The sequence below is a fragment of the Panthera leo genome, chromosome B1, assembly GCF_018350215.1.
Source record: "Panthera leo isolate Ple1 chromosome B1, P.leo_Ple1_pat1.1, whole genome shotgun sequence".
Taxonomy (NCBI): Eukaryota; Metazoa; Chordata; class Mammalia; order Carnivora; family Felidae; genus Panthera; species Panthera leo.
Genome location: NC_056682.1, coordinates 129,522,896 through 129,541,085, shown reverse-complemented (window position 1 = coordinate 129,541,085; position 18,190 = coordinate 129,522,896). Strand labels below are relative to the sequence as shown.

Genomic DNA, 18,190 nt, shown 5'->3' with positions numbered 1-18,190 from the left:
ATTACATTTATTAATAAATATTTCAGTTTTGTTGGACTTAGATTATAAATCTGAAATACACATATATGTAGAAGTTATAAAAAATTGCACTCAATCATACTGAGAATTTTATATTAATCTTTTTAAAACTCGTATTTGAATATGGCTTCCTGTATTGTATGATTGAGTTAAAATGTTAGGAAGATACTAAGCGGTTCAATATGTAGTAATTTATTCTAAATGCTAGGTGCTAAGTATATGCATAAAAATGAAATTAAAGTGTCTTATTAATGTATTAAACATTCTTAATCCATTTTATTTTATTTTATTTTTTTAAATTTTTTTAACGTTTATTTTATTTATTTTTGAGACAGAGAGAGACAGAGCATGAACGGGGGAGGGTCAGAGAGAGGGAGACACAGAATCTGAAACAGGCTCCAGGCTCTGAGCTGTCAGCGCAGAGCCCGACGCGGGGCTCGAACTCACAGGCGAGATCATGACCTGAGCCGAGTGGGACGCTTAACCGACTGAGCCACCCAGGCACCCCTCTTAATCCATTTTAATTAAAATTATTTTTTGATTTTATATGTTATTTGTAGTATTTTATGTTTTCCTATCGAGTTTTTTTGTTTCTTTTCATTTGAGACGAGATGTGCTTGGGACAGTATTAGAAATAACTCAGAATGAAGGTATGGGGAGACCACTTTATTGAGGACATTATTTATATAAACTATTTTCAAAAACATCATTGAACAAGCAAAATGGGTCACATTCTACAAATGATAGATTTGGGTTTTGAAACAAATGCTGCATATTTTCCTCTTTAAAATCCATGCCATTCTGAGGAAGAACTAATTATCTTAAGGCTCTGAGTCAACTGTTGCCAAATGGTCTCACAGTTAGCAACGGAAGAGAAATGAAGCTCAAAGCAGTAAACCTTGGGGATTCACCTGGCCTCCTTTGCAGCCAAGATTGTTCCTATGGTGTCAGACAACAATTAAAGAATCTGAAATTGAAGGTGACTCAGAAAAGGGCAAACTAAAAAGCGTAACTCTCTCAACCAGGTCATCCACATCACAGTAAAAGAATAACCAGAACATAGTGAAAGAATAAGAGGAGATCATTTAAATTTAAATAAGTTCATTATTTTAGTTAACTTTAATTTACTTAATTATTTTAAAATAATTATTTAACTTTAATTAAGAATTTAAATTTAAAATAGTAATTTTAAAAGGCAGAGGTGAAGAGGTAATTGTCCTTTTTTTTTTTTAATTTTTTTTTTAACGTTTATTTATTTTTGAGACAGAGAGAGACAGAGCATGAACGGGGGAGGGTCAGAGAGAGGGAGACACAGAATCTGAAACAGGCTCCAGGCTCTGAGCTGTCAGCACAGAGCCCGATGCGGGGCTCGAACTCATGGACCGCGAGATCATGACCTGAGCCGAAGTCGGCAGCTTAACCGACTGAGCCACCCAGGCGCCCCAAGAGGTAATTGTCCTTAATGGATATGTGGAGAAGTAGAACAAATACTGGTGTCATGTATTCCATGGGCCTTCACTAACTGTAATCTTCAAGAGTCATGTTCCCTATCTCTAGGACTCAGCTTCCTCACAAATAAAATTAAAAAAATGAGCCAAATGACTTCTTAAGCTGTGTTTTTAATGCTAACACTCTGTCAATCTTTATGTAAAACTACACGTTTATGAAATATTTTAATGTTAGCACCATAAGAAATATAATTTGTCTGCATTGACCCAGCACATAGGGTAGGGCCTGGCACATAGTAGGCACTCAGAACAATATTTATTGGATGTATGAATGAATGAATGAATGAATGAACCAGAGAACAAAAGGGAGGAGTCATTGGGTTGGTTAAATAACTATTAGCAGAAGGAAAGCATATGCTGACACGAACGTTGCTGCATTTTGACTGTCTTTCCCTTCCTCTTTAAGGGAGGTAACGGTGGCACTCTTGGTGATGGTGGGACAGGGTTGGTAGAAGGGAGTCCTAGGGAATTTCAAAGTCTCTCCCAGGTGTGAATGCCTGCCGCTGGTTGGAAATGGTACAAAGTAGTTTGAAGTCCTTAAGAGGAAAGAATACCATTTCTGACAGCTTTGCTGTCCTACAGATAACCCTAGACCTTCAAGCTGTGGTCATATTGCCTAACATTTCCATGGCTACACTTTCAAGTTGAGTAAATCAGAGAACACTATCATTGGAGTTAATACACGGTATCTAATTTCAAAATATATCTTCCCAGCTGTTATAGCCTAGCTAACCCTTGCCAAATGTAGCCATAGAATTTCTTTAATTATTTCTTTCTTACTCTAGCAAATCACTGGACTAGTTTGAATGGAAACCTGATGATTACAAATGATGTATTTAAAACATCATCTGACTTTTGGAAGATGTTATTATCAGACTGGGAGGATAAAAATATGCCCAACTAGTTGTAACATTCTCTTCTTAATGTTCATAGATTTCCAAGAGCATCCAATTTCCAGAAACTCATGATACAAATGCAGTTAAATTAGAGTATTGGGTACTGGAAATTGTACCCAGGTACAGTTAGGTAGGTCTTTGGGTTTGAGAGGACATTAAATTACATTATGGAGCTTTGATCTATCAAAATTATGTAACATTGATCTGTCAGATGAAAATATAAACCTGGGTGCAATTTCTGACTTACAGTCTAAGACTACACATTATTTTTCCGTTCTGTTTTGCTGTTCCTAGAAATTAATAATGACAGAAATAAACAATTTAATAAAGTAAGATCTCCAGGAGTAGATTTTGACATAGTCTGATTTATTTGTTTAATATTGAGTGTTCAATAGAGTTGTTCGGATGATACAGAGTTGTACATAATGAAAACTATATTTAAAAGTGGAAACTTTAAATGGCTGTGCTGAAAGCTATGCCAATTTACAATGTAATAATTATTAAAAATATAAAGTATCTACAGCAAAATTTGAATAATACACTCACACTGGCACTGGTTACTTGTATAATATTTTGGAGTACCCTTAGAATGGTTAAGGGAGATTAAAAAAAAAGCAGGAAGACATTAGTATAGGCAAAGGCCACAATTATTGATACAGTTGTTGAATCGCAATTGATTAGGTAACAGAGCTCAAATGTTAAAATGGAGAGGTTTAAACCTTAATTTTCTAAAAGAAAAGAAAAGCTCCATATTTTAGAGCTTAAAGAGACTAGCCTAACTTTCTATTTTTCTGAAAAAGGAATGTGATCTCAGAGGCTTAGATAATTTTCCCAAGGTCAGTAAAAGAAAGGAACCAATTTATTCAATTCATTTTTCTTTGGAATGAATTTAAATTGCAAATATTAGAAGCTATATGTTAATACTATGTTTATGAAAAAGAGCTAATAAATATCAATTTTTAAGAGTTGTAGAGGCTTATTCATTCTAATTCATTCTATTCACTCAATAAATATTTGTTCAGCACCTACTAAGTGCCAGATCTTATGCTAAGTACTGGAGATGTCAGGATTTATAAGATAGATGTGTTGCTTACTGTCATGAACCTTACCATCTGGTGAAAGGAAATGGCCAGTCTACCAACTAATAAAAGTATTCTTTAGTGGTAAGTTTCAAGCAAAAATTTAAAATTGAGTGACATGACAACGATCAACTTGATATCTAGTTTAGATTCAGTGTTCAGGAGAGGCCTCTGACACAGTAAATTTAAGCTGAGATTTAAATGGCAAGTAGATAACCCTGTGAAGATTGTGGGGCGAGATCATTACAGGAAGAGAACAGTTGGTATAAAATCTCTAAAGCAGGAGAGATTCAGATGTTGAGAAAACGTTGAGAGCAAATTTGTGATCATAATTTAAATGTAAAAAAATACGTTTTTCTCCAACATATATAGAAGATACAGTTATATTTTATGTAGATGATACCCAGAGTTTAGTCTTTGCTAGGGAAGAACAACAGCAGAACAAAGGATCCAAAATGTTGAAAGGTTTTGTGTCAAGTCTGGTGATAATCATGGGCCTTGGCCTCTAAACTGAAGAAGAAGGACATTAGAGGGAAATTGAATGAGAAAGTGGTAGGCGCAAGTGATTGAAGATCTCCATGAGTTTGGAGAATTTTTGGATGAAAAATTTAGATTAGTAGTGAGGATGTCCCCAAAAGCATTTGACCATTTTTTAGTTGTTAAAAATAGCAACTCTAAACATCGTCTGCAAGGAATTATTAGCAGTACAAATTCAAAGAATGCTTTAGAAAAGATAAATGAGGAATATGCTTTAGGCCCTTCTTGTGGAAAGGTGGCACTTAAAGTGGAAAACCTGTATTCAAAGTATTTACTTCTGTATCTTTGGGCAGATTCTTTAACTACATGGACTAATGGCTCTCATTGTAAGAATGATGGTCCTTTCAATCCTTCAAATCCAATGTATTCAAGAGTCCCTGAAACTTCGCTAGCTAAAGTATCTGAAGTTACCCAAATCTCTGTTTACAAGTATGAGTGAACAAATGTATTAGCCCCAGGTTTCAGGGAGGGAGATGGGCCTGTTCTTCTAGAAGTTTCCTTCTAGAAATGACCTAGGTAAAGAGAGTAAAAGACAGAGAAGAATGAGAAAAGCCATCTGTTAACAAGATAGCAACTTCAGACTATGTAGTATACAAACATCATTGTACCTGAAATCTCCAATCTCCTAAAAGACTGAGTTGAAGAAAGCTGCTTTTTATGAATTATATCAGTGGTAAAGAAATCGTTTTTATTTGATAACAGGAGAATAAAATCATGATGAATTATTTGGTTTGAAATTATTTTAATAGTTAAAATAATTTTCAGCCCCATATGATCAGAATGTGCACACAAATGTCGCTGTACCTATAAGCCTTGGGAATTAGAGGTCTTAGGGTGTGCTTTCTAGAACATTTGTTCTAGATTTGTTTCTAGAACATTTGCTTAGCTAAAACAAACAAATAAATAATAAAAGACATAACCTGTTTCATTTAAAATGTGTGCAAGCCACAGTATTCAATACAATATCTGAAAGGCAAGTAATTAACAGGAGAAACACTTTACACATTTTGTTGTTTTTGCAAACCAAATAAATGCATGTGGATATCCTATTACTAATTGTCTGCTTGCATTTTTTTAAGTGCCTAAAAATATGCCCATGTAAAAAGTTGGTAACACAAGATCAGAAGAAGCAGTTAAAAATATCTCCTTACAGATCTTGCTCTGGTAGAAATCAGTTGAACCCTGTCATTGCTCTCTGCACTCCAAATCTGATGATAGAGGAAAAATTCTTTAAATATATTATCTTGTCATATAAATGGAAGCTGGAACCCAATGCACTATTTTTTTAGTGAAATAGCAGAAAATGATATTATGTCTATGCGCACACACTCACATGTAAATATATTAACACAAAGTAATAAAATCACTAGACTTTAAACTTTACAAGGATAAGAATTCTTGTCTGTTTTGTTCATGCCTATTTCGCCAGAGCCTAGAAGAGAGTCTGGCATATGGCTGATGCTCACACACATGTAACCCACACTGTCATTATAAAATGCATAAAGAGTTAAAGCCCTTAAGCTGTAGCAACCCTTAATGATGTTTATTAGTAGTAAACATCAGATCTAATACATGCTGTGTTTTGGTACAATGGTGGTTTCTTTTTGTAAAGGGTAAACTTCTTTTCCCAGAAGCAAACAGCATATAATATAAATATAAGGTAAACATAAAAATAAATATACATTTTTATCTAAATATTTCATCATGTACACTTAACATTTGAAAATACCTATTATGGGGGGCGCCTGGGTGGCTCAGTTGGTTAAGCGTTCGACTTCAGCTCAGGTCATAATCTCAAAGACCGTGAGTTTCATCCCCATGTCAGGGTCTGTGCTGCCAGCTCAGAGCCTGGAGCCTGCTTCGGATTCTGTGTCTCCCTCTCTCTCTGCCCCTCCCCAACTAATGTTCTGTCTCTTTCTCAAAAATGAATAAAAATTTAAAAAAAACCTATTGGGGCAACTAACTTGTATTTAAATAAAATAAATAAATAGGCATTCCTGGGTGGCTCAGTCGGTTAAATGGTCGACTCTTGATTTCAGCTCAGGTCATGTCTTGTGGTTCATGAGTTCAATCCCCTCATCAGACTCTGTGCTGACAGTGTGGAACCTGCTTGGGATTCTCTGTCTCCTTCTTTCTCTGCCCCTCTCCTACTTGTGTTCTCTCTCTCTCTCTCAAAAATAAATAAAACTAAAATTAATTAATTAATTAATTAAAGAAAAAGTGAAGAAAAAATAACTGTTATAGAGCGTAGGTGGTTCAGTCACTTAAGCAGCCACCTCTTGATTTCAGCTCAGGGCGTGATCTCATGGTTCATGGGATTACACTGTGCATCAAGCTCTGCACAGACAGAAAGGAGCCTGCTTGGGATTTCTCTCTCTCTCTCTCTCTGCCCCTCCCCTGTTCATGTGTGCATGCGCTCTGTCTCTTTACCAAAATAAATAAACATTTAAAAGAAAACTATATAATGTTTTCCTATTACATCAGTAAGGAAGAGAACACAGAAGCACTATACAGAGACTATTGGGCACAGAACCTGCAGACAGAGCAAAAAGAGGGCAGGATTGAGGGGTCCACCTAACAAGTAGACTGAGAAACACAGAGCCCCTTTGCAAATAGAATTCATAAAGACTCATTACTTTGAAGAACTGAGATGCTGATTTGATTTCTGTAAATAATAGTGACACTGACAAATGAAAATACATCTTAATGCCGACTGGCAGAGTAGAGAAGTGTTGGTGACACAGGAAGGAGGATGAACAGAATGTGGAGAGGTCAAGAAGTTGGAAGAATAAGTTAATATGAAAGCATTTTTCAGCTTCTCTTGGATTTTTATCAAGATATCATATTCAAGAAGGAATCCAGTGTCAGTGGTGATAGGATTGGAAGCCCTTTGAATGTCATTTAGAATTTATTACATATAATCATATGGAACTTGGCCATTTTGTAAACTGATATTCTCAATTCATAATATAGATTCAATCTTTCTGACTAAACCTTCTTAAGTTTTTTTAAATTATGATAAAACTGAATAATTACTCTAGGTCTTGTGATAGATTCCTGTAATCTATGATATTTATTTTAATTGAATTCAGTTTCTATTTCTAAATTTGAATATGCTAGTTTAATTTTCATCCTGAAATAATCATTGTCATCTTGGTAGAAAAGGGACACTGTCTAGCTGAGAATTGTGCTCGAAGATATATTTTGAAATCAACATTTTTTTTTCTTATAAGATCTTTGTCGCTGATTATTGCCTACGCATTTGAAAGAAAAGGGGCCTGTGGGTGGCTCAGTCAGTTAAGCGTGGGACTTTGGCTCAGGTCATCTTCCAGTTCTTGAGTTCTAGCCCGGCCTCTGGTTCTGTGCTGACAGCTCAGAGCCTGGAGCCTGCTTCAGATTCTGTGTCTCCCTCTCTCTCTGTCCTTCCCCAGCTCACGCTGTCTCTTTTTCTCAAAAAACGAATAAATTGTTAAAAAAAAAAAATAAAAGAAGGGACGCCTGGGTGGCTCAGTCAGATAAGAGTCAGACTTTGGCTCGGGGCCTGATCTCACGGTTCGGTTTGTGAGTTCAAGCCCCGCGTTGGGCTCTGTGCTGACAACTCAGAGCCTGGAGCCTGCTTCAGATTCTGTGTCTCCCTCTCTCTCTGCCCCTCCCCCGCTCACACTGTCTGTCTGTCTCTCTCCCACAAATAAATAAACATTAAAAAAATTTTTTTAAATATTAAAAAAAATAAAAGAAAAAACATGATGGCACACTTTGGTATTGTCAAAAGATAGTGTGATAAGAAAATGCTAAAAATCTTAATATTATAAATAAAAATTTAAGTTGATGTTGATTTAGCTTGAACAGGAATAAATGAATTTATTTTATCTGATAGATCATTAAGGCAAGTACCACTTATAAAATTTACAAATAGAAAGTAATATGGTACAGATTGAGTGGAACTCTTTAGAGACATGAACGAATAGAAAAGGAAATATTCTATGTTTTCAACAAACTTTTAGCACTTGCCGTGCTCCAGGCACTGTTTGGGCAATTGGGATAAGTTAGAAAACATAGTAACAGAAATCCCTGTCTTTGTGTCACTTAAATTCTAATGTGGAAAGATAGATAATACACATTAATAGTAAATGTATACAGTGTGTTAATAGATTTTAAGCATCCCTGGAGGTGAACTAGAGAGTAAACTATAATATTAAATAGGATTATAAAAGTAGACCTCACTGATCAGGTAAAATGTAAACAAAGACGAGAAGCTGTGGGAGTTGATCATGCAGATCCCTAGACGAGGGGCATCCCAGCTGGGATGAGCATCTAATGTAGAAGACCATCTGACATTGTTCAAGGACTACATTAGAGCCATTTTCTATAACGGAGTGATAGGAATGGGGATTCGGAAAAGACGGGATCAGAAATGATAGATGATGATAGATAGATAGATAGATAGATAGATAACCATATCTTAGCTATTAATCCTCTCTTTTGAAGTACCTCACTACATTCTTTTTTTTTAAAGGCAGCCTAGTAGACAGGTTAATGATGCAAATAGCTTAGTATAATCAAGGAATGATTTTTCAAATTTTTCACGATTCTGTATTCTACAAATCAAGTACTAATCCTGTCCATAGCTGTTTAAATTCACAGTTGGACTGATGCTACCACCATGAGAGAATTCTAAAGCATTCACCTTTCACTGACAATATTTAGGGTTACTTGTTTTCTGAAACACACATCTTTAACTTCCTATTTAAAAATTAGATTAACAGGGGTGCCTGGGTGGCTCACTTGGTCAAGCGTCTGACTCTTGATTTTGGCTCAGATCATGATCTCTCAGTTCAAGAGTTCGAGCCACTTGTCAGGGTCTGCACTGACAGTGTGAAGCCTGCTTGGGATTCTCTCTCTCCTTCTCTCTCTGCCCCTCTCTCACTCATTCTCTCTCTCTCTCTCTCTCAAAATAAATAAACTTAAAAAAAATAATTAGATTAACAAATATAAGTGGTCAGAAATAACATTACATAAAGTCTTAACAGAGGTTATATGTTCTTGATTCCTCTCATATCTGAAATGGAAGGACATGTTTATCACAAATGACCACCAAGTTACGAACATCAGAAACAATGGAAATACTCCATTTTTAGGGCCAACTTCATTGTATCTACTCATAAAATATCCTTATATTCCCTGGAGCAGGGGAAATTTAACTTATGTGCTATACCAAGATGAGCACTGCTAGAAAACTGGAGGCATGAAAGTGCTATACTTGTTTAATATTTTAGTTAGCCTGGAGCAATGATAATCACAGACAAACTCTATGAAATGTTATTTGTGCTCACATAGTTACATTAATTTTCTTTTAATCTTTGTCTGCCCCAGGAAATATTTCAATTGAATTTTACATTTCTTTCCAAGAAATCAGGAACTCTGGAATCCAGTCTCATTTACTTCAACTTTTTTTTTCCACAGTTATTGCCAAACCTAAATGAATTCAAAACCAAGAAATTATCTTGGATTTATTTCTTCAATATATAAAATTGACATGCTTTAAGTGAACTTTAATATAATTCCAGAATCAGCCTTACTCATCCAAGGTGTTACTCAACTTTTCACTTATTACACATATATTTATTTAATTCATTTTAGATATTCATCTCAATACACATAAAACATAAAGTGATAGTTTCTCCTAGAGGTAGTATGTGTAGTGGCTGCAAAAGAAACTCCGTAGTCATATACTCTGGGTTCAATACTACACCTCCTCCTAGCTGTGTATTCTTAGACAAGTTAACTAACCTCTCTTCCTCAATTATTCTGTGACAAAAATGGGAATTAATAATGGCACTTGAAACATAGTATAATGGTGAGGAATAAATTATGGTGAGTAATAAAAAATAATACTGTAAAGTGCTTAGTGTAATGCCTGTCTTCTAGTAAGAATTCAATAAATGCATACTATTGTTGTTTATATGCGTATGTGTTCATTAAAAAATATCCTATTGTGTAGTTACATTATTACTTAGGAAATCTAGGATGGTTTTCCATTTTTAAAATGTCAGAACTTGAGCAAAGAAGAATAGTGAAGTCTCTGAAACTAATGACATATCTCAGTTTTTCAAAAGGGAGATGAAGAGCAACTCAAAGCTTCCAGTGAATTGATTACAAATATCAAGGCATAGCATTTCAAAGATGATTAGAATGACTCACTTTGAAAAGAAAAAAAAAAAAGGAAAACAAAGTTTAACACATTTTGACACTTGGTTGTTTTTGGTCCTTGGATAGATTTCAGCCCATATCCTGGTACTTCTGTAAAATTTCAAACAGGTGCACTACGAATCTCTGAGTTACAATTTCAATGTAGTTTTAAAAAATTTATAATATAAGGGCAAAGAGAGGGGTGCCTGGGTGGCTCAGTCGGTTGAGGGTCTGACTTCAGCTCAGGTCGTAATCTTGTGGTTCGTGATTTCAGGCCCCACGGCAGGCTCTGGGCTGACAGCTCAGAGCCCAGAGTCTGCTTCAGATTCTGTGTTTCCCTCTCTCTCTTTCACTCCCCCACTCATGCTCTGTCTCTGTCCCTCTGTCTCTGTCTCTCTCTCAAAAATAACTAAACATTAAAAAAATAATATAAGGGCTAAGAGAGGTATAAAAGAATTACAAAGTATTTTAAAACTATGTTCATTAACTTTAAAGGAAGAGTGGACATTATATGCATGAGTGAATTCTTGCAGGTTTTAAGTAGGTTCAGCAGCCTTGGGAAAGTGTCTGAATATCTAAGTCTATTCTGTAAACCTATGATGAGTCACAAATCTCAATACTATCACTTACAAAATGAATCCTAAGTAAGGCTAAGGTTAGAAATCCATACATACAACTTAAGATTTTTTTTTTATCAGCAATGTAATTGAAACTTGACACTGAATTTCAAGTCCCTGCAGCAAGCTGATAGATGAAAAAGCAGATACCCAAATTAAGAAAACCAGAAGTTAAGAACCAGATACAATTGACAATAGATGTATCAAGTTGTGTTCAAATTCACCTGAATTTCTTTACTTCTTGAGTAGTTTCATCAGTCTCACTGAGAAGTCATACAAGATCAAAGGATACATAGCAAGAATCTGTAAGAGAATCAATCTGCCTGTCTTAAAAATAAAACAGTGCAGATAGATTTTAAAGTTCAGCAGAGATCACCCTGTACAACTCCCATTTCTTCCCATCCCCACATAATTTTCTTGGTAGGTTAAACCAAAATCTAGAGTTAACATTTTCCCCATCTTCCAAAGTGTTATTTTTTCCTTAAAATGTGTTCCTGTTTAAGATGAAGAAATATCGTGATAAGAAGCAGAGAAGCCAGAATTATTTTACTTACACTCTTGTCATTCTTTGGGGCTGTAAACCATAGCTGCAAAACGAAGTCAACAATAACAAGAACTACAGTGGCACATATTTTGTCTCAGGAAATCAGTCCCAAAACAGAGTAGAACAACTCAAAGATCATTTTAGCTCAAAGTGGGAAAAATGATTTGGTTGTAATATATAATAAGATTATTGTAAAAATTGAATCACCCAGGTCAAACGGTTGGAGCAGTGCTTGGCACAAAGAGAACACCCCCAAAATAATAATTATTTTTTATAACTCTACTAATAGTCTTTAATTTGGCTAATATCAAAAAAGGCAATATCTGGGAGCACCTGAGTGGACTAGTCGGTTGATTGACTCTTGGTTTCAGCTCAGGTCATGATCTCAGGATCATGAGATGGAGTCCTGCATCAAGCTCCACACTGACCTGACTTAAAGGCTTAGACTTACTTTGGTACTCAGACCAATTTCTGTCATCACTTAGGGAATCATATCTCCCAGATCATACTTAGAGAATTTTTAGTGAATCTCATTATACTCTAGATCATTTGAGTCCTTTATTGAGACACAATATTACCTGAGGCCCTGTAAATACATAGAGAGTCCTTTTAGATCATTTTTCCTTGCCCATGTGGCTCCCAAATTCTTGGCATCAGATTCTCTGACTCACTTCTTTGATCTTAAGATTGAAGTTCTTTCAATAAGTCAGTGCCTAAGTTATGACCAATCTTTTTACATAGTTTACACGATATACTATATCTATGCTGGAGAGCTTACCCTCCAGCCCCTATTCCATTCAAACAGGTGTGCTTTTTCTTAACATCCTGACACCCAACTCCTCTCAATCACTGCATTGCCTTGAAGAATAATCATGACTCCTGCATGAGCTGCATGTTATAATAAATTTGAGTTCTTGAGTATACAACATATTAAACATTTTGAGTGCTATGAATTTGAAGAAACTTGACTAAGGATGAATGGATGAGCTAGGTATCTGGGCTCTTAAAATATTGAATTAAGTTTTGCTTTTGTACATACTAGCTCTATATTCAGATCATATAATTCAAATTTTGAAACTTTAGATATTCTCCTTTGAAAAAATAAGTTTAAAATACACACCTTGACTTCTTCTATTCGTGAGAGCGTAATGACTATGTGACTTGCTATAATAGTTAGACATATGAACAAAACATATAATAAAATTCTCACACATTAAAAAATAGAGAAGCACTGTAATGCCTGAGAGAAGGGAAACAAATCAAGAGTGCTTACAATACTTAGATTTCAGCCTGGAGGCAATGTTTGGACCATGGTTCCTGGAGGAACAGCCTGGAGAGAATTTCAGGATCCTTACATTTTGTAGCTGAGGAGACAAATATCTGAGTTTGGAGAGAATAAGACAGCTAGAATTTGTGGGACAGATTACCAGAAAGGAGGGAAAAACACAGAGATAAAACTCTGGAAATCTATATTGGTGTACCCCTGAGAATTTTGTTTGAATAGTGATCTTTACAAATGCAGAGTGAAATTTTACAAGGCCAGGCAAAGAACAACTGCTGAAAAGGAATAATTGACAGAGAAGTTTAAGTAAATAAATTCCCAGAGATTTCACAGTTCTGGGAATCTTAATGGATATTCAGTGGAGAGCACAAATGGTCAAGCTCCAGTAATAAGAATAAGTAACTCTAACCACTTCTTCAGACCCATTCTAATTTTTTTTTTTAACAAGCCTCAGGAGGATCAGTATGACCCACAAGTAACTTAACCATTTGCCAGAATCAATTCTAACTCCTTCTAAGGTAATAAAATCTAGCATTAAACAAAATAAAAATCACAATTTCCGGCAACCAATAAAAATTTACTGGACATGAGAAGAAATAGGAAAATATGACTCATATTTAGGAGAAAATTCAGTCAATAGAAATCCACCTGGAAATGATAGATGATAGAATTAAAGAAGAGAAATTCAAAACACTATTAAAAATATATATATTTCAGGGTGCCTGAGTGGCTCAGTCAGTTAAGCCACCAACTCGATTTTGGCCCGGATCATGAGATCAAGCCCCGCTATGGGCTCCATGCCCAGTGTGGAGATTCTCCCTCTCCTTCTGCCCCTTTTCTGCTCATGTTCTCTCTCTCTCTCTCTCTCTCAATAAATAAATAAATAAATAAATAAATAAATAAAGGATTTAAAATATGAATATGATGACAGAAAAGTATATTCAAATTGAATTTCTAGAGATTAAAACCAAGATAGCTGAAGTAAAAATTTCACTGAATGAGATAAATAGATTAGACAGAAGAAAATATCAGTGAACTTGAAGATGTAGTAATAGAAAATATACAAAATGAGGCCATCAGATTCTCAAGAGAAGGGAGAAACTTTTAAACAAAGTGTCAGGGCACCTGGGTGGCTCAGTCAGTTAAGTGTCCAACTCTTGATTTCAACTCAGGTCATGATCTCACGGTTTGTGAGTTTGAGCCCCACATCGGTCTCTGCACAGTGCAGAGCCTGCTTGGGATTCTCTTTCTCTCCTCTCTCTGCTTCTATCCCACTCATGTGCTCACTCTCTTTCTCCAAATAGATAAATAAATAAACTTAAAAAAATAAAAAAACGTCAAGTGTCAGCAGCTTGTAAGACAATAACAAGCCATTTAATATTTTGAGTACCAGAATTAGATGGCAGTGGAAGTGGGAAACAGCAAAATTGGTTGAAGAACTAGTGGCAAATTTTTCCTCACAATTTTAAGAAAGTCCTAGCTACCTCAAAAGGTGGTCATGAGTGCCAAATGAGAAAGTGTGCATAGAGAACATTTTTTACTTGTGCTTAGTCGATATAAACATTCTCATTGTTTGTTGTTTATAAATATTTTCCAGATATTTTAGATTCTTCAAATAAAAGGCATGAAACAGAGGCATTTTGCTCAAGTTGGTCTCATATTTAGACATGTTATGTACATGATAATGATAATACAAATTAGAATAAGAGGAGGAAGAAGGAAAAGAAGAGAAAGAAGAAAAATATTTTGGAATATACCTTCCCTGGTCCTTTGTTAGTTATATGCTATAAACATATTCCTCATTCAACCTTCACACAAACCACATGGTATAGCTGCTCTGTTATTATTTTTTCAAGTAAAAAATGAGGTTCAGAGATAGTATATAATTTGTCAGCACATAGAAAAAGGTGGCAAGCCAGAGATTTAAACCTCTATCAGTCCAAATTCAAAAGCATATCATTATACCATTTCCCATATTCTAAAAGTATGAGCATGAATGCCTCCTTAGAATGTATTTTTAGCCTACACTGCCAGGTTTAAGAACCATGTTGATATTTTGTTTTATATCTTTTCCTATATGAGTTTTAGGCCTTTCAAAATGTATTGTGTAAATGTAGGTAATTTTCTACATGCAGAATTCAGGCTGTCATTTATTTACAAGAATAACTGATTTGCCAGATTGATTCTAGGGCCTTTTCTAGAGTCTGTAGTGTAATCATCTGTTTTTACAAATAAGTTAGTGTATTTTATATTCTGTTGTTTATCTGTCTAAACAATTCAAGAAATGAGTTTCATATGTGGAAAGATAAAATTTTAAAAACTTTTTATCAACTTTTTAAACATAAATGCTGTCACCAAATGAAAAAAAATGTATGCCATGAATTTCCTTATAACTGAATATTTAATAAGTAAGTTATCACACTTCCAAAATGCCGTTTAACAAAACCTCAAAACAGTAGCAATCTTTCTTAAATTCCAAAATATAAGACTAGAAATGCAATATTTAAGTCTAGCACATATTTCTTGTAGGCGAATTTTCTTACCAAATGTGTTGGCAATAATGTAGAATATATAGTTGGGGTTATGTCCTATTCATTTTTCATCAGAAATTGAGCAAAATTTTGACTTAGTCAAAATTCTTAATGATAATTATAAAATTGTGAAAACTGTGAGTTCTAAAGCTCTGTCAAATAATTTAGAGCCATGTAAAAATATTTATAATAAAGATATTTATTGGAGTTTTAATTTTTTTAATATTTTTTCAATTTCCCCCTGGTAGTGTTTCTAAAAGGAAAGAAAAAATGAAATGGAGATATAGACTAAATTATGAGATTATGTGAGTCCTCATTTGGTATTTTAAAAATTTACCCTCAATCTTCAGAAACTCTATCAAAGTAAACATTGACTTAAAAAATAAGTCCACACTCCTACTTTTTAAACAATTTACAATTTGGCCAGTATCTTAGCTTTATTTCCCCACCACTCCTTGGACCCCACTTCACAATGTATACCAGTTAATTCACCCACCGATTCTAGACAGCTCAGAGAGGTACTTCTCGAATTATTACATGCATATGAATCACCTGGAAAGTGTGTTAAAATGTATATTCTTGCTCAGCATGCCCTGGGTGGAGTCTGAAAGTTTGCATTTTGTAAAATAATAACAGCCATTTTTTATTAAGGTATAATTGATATATACCATTATGTTAATTTCAAATCCACAATATGATGATTCAGTATTTGTATATACTGCAGAATGATCACAGTAAGTCTAGTTGACATCCAACACCATATAGTTCCGATTTTTTTTTTCCTGTGATGAGGACTTTTAAGATTTGCTTTCTTAGCAACATTAAATATGCAGTACGGTATTATTAACTATAGTCACCATGCTGTACATTACATGCCCATGGATAGTCTGCATTTAAAAAAAAAAAATTTTAGCCTTTATTTATTTTTGAGAGAGAGACAGAGTGTGAGTGGGGGAGGAACAGAGAGAGAGGGAGACACAGAATCTGAAGCAGGCTCCAGGCTCTGAGCTGTCAGCACAGAGCCTGATGTCGGACTCAAACCCACGAACTGTGAGATCATGACCCCAGCTGATATTGGACACTTAACCGACTGAGCCACCCAGGCGTGCTGGATAGTCTGTATTTCTAATGAGCTCCCAGGTGAAATGATATATCAGACAGCACACTTTAAGTAGACTGGTTTTTAGAGGATTGCATGCTGTTCTCCTCTTAATCCTCACAGACTGTTAGATGTGACCTCCTTGGGCTGCTATGTGAATGCCCATTCCCAGACTGAATGAGCCAATGTCACCTTCTGCTCAGAGAAAATCCTGTATGTACTCCTTCAATTTGGAACAGAGCTTTTTAGATTGTGGTTTCACCAAGGGAGAGGCAAGTGCTACTAAAACAAATGCTTTACATTTTGTTTTAACTTACGATCTTAGTCTTTAGCAAGAAATGCATTGGTACCACATTTGAGGACTTACTCAGATACCAATATTGGCATATGCATGAGATTTTCATCTATATTCAGATTGTCTTTGTTAAGTGAATTATTTTACTTCAGAATGTTTGCACTACTACCAATTATTATTCGTGACTTCGTTTCCAACAATTATATATATATATATATATTTTTTTTTCTCTCTCTTTCAGGGTTTGAACCTGAAAAGACTGGAGGCAGTACAAGGAGGGAGAGAGGTAAGAAAGTCTAGAGAGAGGGAGAGGGAAGAAGAAAAAGTGGTTACAGTGTTGCAATGATGTGGTTGGTAATGGTGACTGATGATGATGGTGATGGCGATGGGGATGTGTTGAGAGGAATTTTGTGTACATATATCCCATTCACTCTGGTCATATTTTACACATTTTTCTAAATGTATCTTTGTGCTTGTTCCTCTGAAGCCTAAGAGAGTACTGATTCTCTGATTAGCTAAGCATTGTTCCTGTTAAAATGAATTTTTATAGCAGCAAGACCCTCTAGATGGGGAAGAAAAGCCTTTTAACCAAACATTACAGTGCAATATTTAAAATCCCTCACTGAGAAATTAGCAAAATTCTTACAACGCAAATGTTGTATGACATCTGGGATTTTTTTTTACTCTCCTATCCAAGGCCACTGGCATACACTATCAGCCTGGCATGCATTATTAGATAGTGGAAAGTTGCTTTGGGAAGAACAACAACTTTAAAACTTTCTTTAATTATTGTTTACCCCAGATGCTTTATAAAGAGGGGAACTTTTAATAGTATCAAACAAAATACCGTATCTCACACTTTATATATATATTATGATTTGCCTTAATCTTGCAGACTTAACCTTGATTAAATTTCTTTCCATGCTAAATATGTGAATGCTGTACTTTGTGATTTGGGTTGGTGGGGATGGAGGAAGGGTGGAATATTAACATTTAATATTTTCTTTTTGCCCAAAAGGTAAGTTTATTTTTTAATGATATTTATATAATATTTTTTGGGAAAAGTGAAGTTCTTTGTCTTACAAAAAATAATAGTAAATATTACTCCCTCCCCATCTGTGGCTTCTCTTTCTGTAAAAAGAGGTTTCTTCTGTATTAAGCTACAGAGTATTTTCCCTTCTTTCTTTGCTGTTTTAAATTCCAGTTATGTGTTCTTAGTATTTGGCATTTTAGATCCTAGTAAACTTGTTATTTAGGGACTCTTTCCTATTTATTTGCTATTTTCCATCCAGAATAATCTATTTCTTTTGAGCGGCACATAACTGGCTCACATTGGCAGGAGAGCTGGAGAAAGTGACATATAGATACATCTTTAGGTATTTTTCATGTTGTAGGAAAGCAAAGTAATAAGTATATGGTCATTTGTAAGACAGACTGTGGGGGAAAAAAAGTGTGTACCATGGGAGGAAGACCTCAGAGCCATATAGTTTCAGGAGGGTAACTGCTGTCATTCAGACATGACCAAAATGGATGTACTTAGAGAAAGAACTTAACTCATCACCTCGTAAGTGAAAGTTTGCACCCAACCAGTGCTG

At 35.1% G+C, this 18,190-nt stretch overlaps 1 protein-coding gene across 3 annotated transcripts in view; it reads left to right on the top strand.

The window, feature by feature from the left end:
• The window catches only part of CCSER1 (coiled-coil serine rich protein 1), an 845,941-nt gene extending 828,389 nt beyond the window's left edge, over positions 1–17,552 (top strand). For 2 of the 3 annotated variants that reach the window (XM_042935884.1, XM_042935885.1), the window contains exon 11: positions 16,837–17,552. In XM_042935884.1, coding sequence (XP_042791818.1) covers positions 16,837–16,941 — 105 coding nt within the window. In that variant the 3' untranslated portion in view covers positions 16,942–17,552. The remainder of the gene's footprint in view (positions 1–16,836) is intronic. The other variant, XM_042935887.1, reaches the window with a different exon arrangement.
• Positions 17,553–18,190: the final 638 nt, after the last annotated feature.